Genomic DNA, 8,010 nt, shown 5'->3' with positions numbered 1-8,010 from the left:
GGATGGCTTTTTCAGTCAAAGTCACACAAAAAATAAAGTTTAAACAACTATGTACAGAAAAACATCATCATCTAAAATTTTAAATGCAAATATTATGAAAATATTTTTCAAGATGGTTTTGAAAATATTAATTTGGAATTATAGATGTTGAAACTTTTTTCTATATAGTTGATCAAAATTTAAGAAGTTTGATTTTATCTGGTCATCCTATTTTATGGGATAGAGGGACTACCGAGCACACCGTCTCTATTGCCTAGTTCCGTACACAGACTCCTCCAGGTCACCGATCCGGCCTTTCCCCCAGCGAACCAATCACAGCGCCGTGTTTCCAATCCCGCGGATCGGCTTGCCGCGTGCCGAATCACACCCGTATGTCTCCAATCGAATCGCGCGAAGGACCTCCATTTCCATTTTCCACCACAGCGTTGGACCACTCCTATAAATAAACTCGCGTACCCCGCAGCTGTACCACACCAGAAAAATTCCCCACTTCTCCCCTACTTTCTCCGTGCTCTTCTCTCCAGTCTCATAGTCAGCAATGTCGGGCCGCGGCAAGGGCGGGAAGGGCTTGGGCAAGGGCGGCGCCAAGCGCCACCGCAAGGTCCTCCGCGACAACATCCAGGGCATCACCAAGCCGGCCATCCGGCGCCTGGCTCGCCGCGGCGGCGTGAAGCGCATCTCCGGCCTCATCTACGAGGAGACCCGCGGCGTGCTCAAGATCTTCCTCGAGAACGTCATCCGCGACGCCGTCACCTACACCGAGCACGCCCGCCGCAAGACCGTCACCGCCATGGACGTCGTCTACGCGCTCAAGCGCCAGGGACGCACCCTCTACGGCTTCGGCGGCTGAGCTCGGTGGATCTCTTTAGCTGGGTCGGCATGTGCCTATAGTTCTTACGGTTTCGATTGGTTGCGTGAATGTAGTCTGTAGTGGAATCTGTTGCATATGGATGGATGATGAGTGATTGAATGGATAACTGCTGTTGGATAGTCGATCTGGTGTCTTTGCAATCTGTTTATGAAGAAATGCCTGTTCGTCAATTGTGTTTCTGACAGCTATGATGCTTGTTTTCAGTCCTCAATTAGCATCTGAACTAAGGTGGACTTTGTTATGCTAATCAGGATTAAAACTGTCTGCACCTAAACACACATTCAATTAGATTGTTATGCCAATTGCGTCATGCTTTTTAACTGAACATGCTCCAATCATATTTTTTTTCCCTTTGTTTCACTGCTGTTATTGCATCCACAGGCTTATAACTCGTGAGGCATGTTTGAATGTGTTATCTGACACTTTTCTCTCTTTAACTTGCTATCCCAACTCTTCTATATCTGCAGCATGAACAATGCTACTTACCTCAAGAGTAAGATACCTTTTGACCCGAAGAGTAAGATACTCATTGCACATAATGCTTGATATAACATTTACATTTGAAGTTCTGAATATGGAAATGAAAAACAGTCTAGGAAGTCAATTCTCTCTAGGACCCTATGCATATAGTGATGTTGTATAATCTAAGCAAAGGGAGAAGATCACATAATGGATTCGGTGCTGCTGGATAATTGATTTGGGCATTTTGTTTATGTAGAAATGCCTACTACCTCCGGGACAGAGATTTGGTGTACATGGGTACCAGTGATCTCGTTTTTAAAATAAATTAAAAATCATATTTTTGAGTTACAAAAAATTCTGAAAAAAATATATGCATATAGCCAATAATGTATCCAACAAACGTGTAAAATATCAATTTCAAATACTTTATATTTTAAGCTACACAAAAAAGACAAAAGTGCAGATCTGAGTAGTCATTTTCAAATCTACAAAAATATGTCAGATTTTGTTATTTTTGTCTAGCTCAAATTAAAAAGAATTTTGGGTTGAGATTTTCCATGATTGTGAGATGTATCACTAACAATCTACAGAATTATTTTTCAGATTTTTTGATAACTAATAAATATTTTTAATTTTTTTTGGAATGGCGAGAGCACTGGAGCTCGGGAGCCAAATATACTTTTCGACTACCTCCGTTCTTTTTTAATCGACGCCCTGACATACATGCATGTAGTATACTTGTTAGCTTGAATTCGCGTCGATTATTTCGGTCCGGAGGGAGTACTTGTCAATTGTGTTTCTATGAACTATGATGCTTGTTTTCAGTCCTCATGTGCTTTAGATCATTATGTTGATGATTGTATCTGCCTCATCAGTGTTAAAACTGTCTGCGGACTCGGTTCAATCGTTATTCCACTAGCGTAATGCTTTCTAACTGAGCATCTTACATGCTCTTAACTTGTAAAAACAACTTTAGGTGTTATTGGATTTTTTATTTGACACTATTCAACTTGACATCTCAACCCTTCTACCACGGCAGGATGTACAATGCTGATTATCTCAAGAAGCCCTAGGCATATTGTGATGTATCCCACTTACCATAGGACAACTGCAAACGACAGCTCCTTGTTATCTCTAGTTCACCAGGTTTTTCAAGAGATACAGCAATTATCATTATCGTGCAGGTTCCCTCACTATATCCTCTACTGCTGCAGTTTTCATTCGATTTTTGTGTTCCTTGTTCCTTGTTTAACATCACAAGAGCATACGGCGAGTTGCAGACTTGCAGTTGTCAAGACATACAGTTCCCAGGGAGAAGTACAAGCTGTATCATAGTATCTTAAGCTAACGTCATCACAAAGGACGAATTTATCTCAGACGAATAATCTAAGCAACCAGACAGGTGTGGCCAAGACAGCATGACACAAACGATACTACTGAACTGCTATAAACCGTTGTCCTTACCAGCAATACAGATCTCAAACCCTAGGTACAATTCCTAATGCCATATCAAAACAGAAACAGATCTCTCCCGACAAAGGAGTAAGCTCTATTCTCCCAGCCAACCCTCTTCTAATTGAATCCTGAATTGCCTCAGACTTGCAACTTTCTGCAACCTATGAAGCATATTGAATTGTACTAGCAGAATCCCAATTGCCTTCAACCAATCTGCACGCTTTATAAGTTGTCCTCCTTAATAGGATGCTCAAATTAACAGCCAATTGCAACCACTGGTGGGTTTGCTTCTGCTGGGTTTGCATCTTTTTGATTGAGCAGATGAACATCTAGTGAGGACAAACCACCTGAGGTGATTGTCAAGGACAACGCTGGACATAGGCGACGATGCGCCACACAAAACTGCCCACTGTTTTTCCCAAGCTTTTTTTTTTTGTTTTAGGTTTAATGCACATTCAGTACACCAGTTAACATTGCAGTCCTAATAAAAGTAGAGGAGAATAACAGCAAAGCGAATACGTCAATGGCCATTCAGGTTAGTTAGCTGGTTTCCAAGCCAAAATGCAAGATCCTCATACATATTTCTTTCTCCATCTCGTGCCAAAATGCACCGCTCTTCCTTCTTTGCTGGGTTTTCACCTGCAACAGAGCAAAGTATTTTCAGCAACATCTTGATTCAGGCAAAGCATTCACCTTCAGCCTAACTATGCTTCCTGCATTTTTACTGTCACTGTTATAATAAGCAACTTATTTCACAGAAACAGATGCAGAAAAATGTAATGACACTACATATGCAAAGAGAATCTTCTTTTCCGTAAACACAGTCACCGTCTTAAGGTATCTGATTTGCTAGGCTGTACTACTCAGTTTCTCTCGCTTGCCAGGCAGGTCTATTCTAGATTTATTCTCACATTCAGACATGTAACCAGAACTCAAGAAGCAATCGTATAGCTGTGATGGCATTATAAAAAAATGCTCAAAATATAATGCACCACTCAGTATACCATACTACCTAGTACCTTTCACTGCTACTGTTATTTCAAGCAACTTCTTGAGGTATTATCAAGAAAAGCTCAAAATCCAACCTACCTTTCTACCTACTATCTTCCTTTTAAGGTATCCCTGATCAAACTATTCACAAAATTACAGAAAATCCATTCATGCCATGTATAAGGTTTCAAGACAATAAGTGCTGATAAAAGACACCAAAACACTTACTTCGCAATACCATGTACATAATCCAAAGCATTCATATAGTGGCAGACTGAGAAACTTCTGGCAGACTAGGCAAACATGGTTAAGATGCTAGTTTTTCAAACAAAATCACTTTAGAAAGTCACATAACCCAAGAAGGGACGCGCTCAACAGCACTACCACCCCGTCGTGATATTGGAAGGAAACAATATTACTGTTCCAAATAGAAGCAATCCATACAAATATCAATATTAACAATGCAACTTCATTGATGCGCCTCTGTTGTGGCTGTTAAGATTTTCCAAATCTCTGAAAGTATGAAAATGGTGTTTTCTTCTTCCCATTCAGTTAAACAAACACCCTGACCAGTTAATGATTTGCCTACTGCAACAATCTAACACTGGCATAGTTCTTGTTTTCTTTTGCGGGGATAACACCGACATGGCTAACTGCTGAGATTTCAGTTTTACTTCAGTGATTCATAAACCATAATCGATAACTCAGCATTCTTTTGTGCGTGATACATTGATGGTAATTATGCAAAGGTTTCACGGATCAGGCGGGCAGATGAACAAGAAGAATATGGTGGTGGCGTGGTGCTATTCCAAGTGTGACGCCGCTGGAGTCGTTGTCGTCAAGAATGGAGTAGACAATGTGAAGATGGAGCCGAACACAACGAGCAGGATCCACCCAGGTTTGGGTAAATATCCAGGCACCGTAATAACCATGTGTTTTGTTTCGATTCCCATTTGTAGACTGCAATTTGAATGCCTCTCATCTCTAGCACGATGGTCATGTTGTGTGGATGAGTAAACAAAGAGGACATTGCAGTCTAAAGTGAGGAAAATCTGTACAGAAAACAAAGAGTGAGCTCCAGAACTACGAAGCTAGAACATAGAAGTTAGAAATACCAACCTGGCTGATGATACCAAAATATTGCCACACTGAACAGCACATGAGCAGGGAACAGATTGAACTGAACCATGTAAACGTTTAGGTTCAGATTCCGTGGCACCCAAAATATTGGCACACTAAACATCACATGAGCAGGGAACAGATTGAACTATACCATATAAACGAAATGGTTAAGCTTCCGTGGCACCAAATACAGTTCAGAGAAGTGAGGGCCAAGTAATCACTAATCTCAAATCCAAGCAATTCTCAAAATATTTTCAGAAGATAAGTTTATCTAGTGGGATTAACGAAACCATTTTGCTCAGTTAGGAGAAACGGACGATTGCGTTTAAGAACATTTTTGCTAACTTCCCATACACCGTGATAACAAGATGGTAACATCAGCTACACCACAACACTGCCGCTCTAGCAAAAAAGAGGCACCACATCATATACTAGCTCGACTTTATGAATTGATAAAGCACACATGGCACAGAAGCTTAGTTAATAAAAAGAAGAGAGACAAGTTTGCTAACTTCCCATACACCGTGATAACAAGATGGTAACATCAGCTACACCACAACACTGCCGCTCTAGCAAAAAAGAGGCACCACATCATATACTAGCTCGACTTTATGAATTGATAAAGCACACATGGCACAGAAGCTTAGTTAATAAAAAGAAGAGAGACAAGTTCAGATATGCTCGTTTTCACCTCATGATTTAGGTGAAGCTGTGACGACCTAAGTTGTCAAAGAGCGTTTCATCACTACAAGGTCACTCTGGTTCTGAGGATGAGAGAAGGCTCGAACTCTAGACCTACACCTCAGGAATCAAACGTGTTAGCCAACTGCACCACCACCCCGTTGTGCTGTTGATACGAAACAATACAATTCCATTCACACGCCTCCGTTGTGCCTGTCAAGATTTTCCAAATCTGTGAAGATGGGGTGAACTGAGTGGCCAGCTAGCAAAAGCGAACTGGCGATAATTTGAATTAAAAATTTGTCCCATTGGCACTTGCCACTTTGGCATAACAGATATATGTTAAGAAACTCGGCAAAGTCAAACGATAAATGATACGTTCCCTCATCTCAAATTACTCCCCGTTTCTTCAACTCCAAAGTTTCCATCTAATTTTTTTTCCATCTAAGTCACAGAAAATAAAATCCAAAACCAGAATCTACCTATATACACTCTTTGATTCTTCTTTTGTGTAATCAAAATATTTTAGTCATTTCATAACTCACTTCCTTTTTTTCGTGTGTATCTGAGTTAGGTGACCAAGTGCATGCTGAACGGTTTGGTAAATACAGCAGCCTCAATAAAATGGTTAATGGCGAGATCTTAAGAAGACATCGTCTTGGTTAAGGAGCCCAGGCAGATTCAGGACAATACAAAACATGAGCAAAGGACAGATTGCATTGAACCATATAAAAGAAAATGTTCAGATCCAGTGGTACAAAATATAGTTCAGAAATGTCGACAAATAATGTGGTGCCGTCACATGAAAAATATAGTCCTGTAAATATACTGGATTGCATGTATAATGAATCAAAGAATCTAGAAAAAAAAGGTGATCAAGTTCAGACATGCTCACTTCACCTGAATCATCAGGTGCAGATGTGACGACCCAAGTTGTTCACTTGAGCGTGGTGCTTAGGTAGATGAACCTACCTGAGAGACTGATGATTCCATCACTTGTGAGACAATCCTTCGTGCCTTGAAAAGAAAAGAAAAATTATAAAACTACAAAAGCACAAAAATCTTTGTTTTCCCTTCTAGTTTTGTTTCCACCAGGTTCATGAGGAAGGATACCACCGAACCACAACAAGTAATATTCAATGAAGCAAAGGTCCATGTGCATTGAAGGAGAGATATTTGTGCCTTGGTAAACGTGTATCTGTTTTGATAGTTACACTTTCTCTTTTCTTTTGGTAATCTTCTTGAGTTTGATTCTTGCAAAGTTTTAAGTTGGAGGATGTAGAGTCTTGTGCTATGTTCTCTATCTCATAAAGTTTTCATGTAATCATGTATCCCACTGTTTTGATATGCTTGCTTAGATAAGTTTTGTTCATACTTACGTAAGGGATACACTTGCTGCGACCGTGCCAATACTTAAACTAGTCCAACCAAACCAAACACTAGTTTAAACATGTAAAAACTGTCGCATTAGACAAGCTGCAAAACTAGGACTGGCAAACAAGTAAAATAGCGTCTAGATTATGTAAGCCGATTCAGAGAATGGGTAAAGTTATTAATGGGTGCCAAAAAAGAATGGGAAAACGAAAACAGAGCACTTATTGCAATTCTGGGTGTGAGAATTCAGGGTGCATTTCTTGACCGCACAATCAGATTATGAGCTTATTATACAAGCCAGGTCCTCCGTTCAATTTTAAAAAAGTCCCAACCATTCAGTTACACTCCAAAAGCTATGTCACTTGAGTTTGGGGCACAAAGCAGAGCACCAATAGTGAATAGCACGCGGTGTCAAGGCTCATGTTCCTTCTGGTGTGCCTCTCCACTGTCACTGCTTATGGGACGGCGGCTAAAAACAAAAGTTGACAACTAATGTGGTGCTGTCACAGATAAATATAGTCATGCAATTATATTGGATTGCATAGTGAGAAATTGACGGTGAAACACGAAGACAGAGCACACAGCACAAGTATACTCTTCGAAGAATTTTAGTTCGAGCAAGCCTTGCATTAGAGAATCAAATACCTACGGTACCAAAGGGCAGAAAAAACTGGAACCATGAAGCAGTTTGGATTGCAATTATATTGGATTGCATCGTGAGAAATTGGCGGTGAAGTACTAACACCCCGTGGAAACCGAGAAGACGTCAAGTGACCACTGAATGAGGTGAAACACGAAGGCAGAAGCACACAATACAAGTATACTCTATCTACGAAGAAGTTTAGTTCGAGCAAGCCTTGCATTAGAGAATCAAAGACCTACCCTACCAAAGGGCAGAAAAAACTGAAACCATGAAGCAGTTTGGAGAATTCATTGAGCGAAAAAAAAAGGGTGACCAAGTTCAGACATGCTCACTTCACCTGATGATTCAGGTGGAGATGTGACGACCCAAGTTGTCACAGAGCGTTTCATCACTACATTGATCACATATGGTT

General features: G+C 40.5%; 1 protein-coding gene across 1 annotated transcript; it reads left to right on the top strand.

The window, feature by feature from the left end:
• Positions 1–506: 506 nt before the first annotated feature.
• Positions 507–1,027, top strand: LOC127307600 (histone H4). The gene has a single exon (XM_051338333.2). The coding sequence runs from the start codon at positions 539–541 to the stop codon at positions 848–850; it is 312 nt and encodes a 103-aa protein (XP_051194293.1). The 5' UTR covers positions 507–538; the 3' UTR covers positions 851–1,027.
• The last annotated feature ends 6,983 nt before the right edge of the window (positions 1,028–8,010 follow it).

Source organism: Lolium perenne, chromosome 6, assembly GCF_019359855.2.
Source record: "Lolium perenne isolate Kyuss_39 chromosome 6, Kyuss_2.0, whole genome shotgun sequence".
Classification (NCBI taxonomy): Eukaryota; Viridiplantae; Streptophyta; class Magnoliopsida; order Poales; family Poaceae; genus Lolium; species Lolium perenne.
The sequence above is the reverse complement of the archived record's forward strand: the minus strand, read 5'-3'. Positions and strand labels throughout refer to the sequence as shown.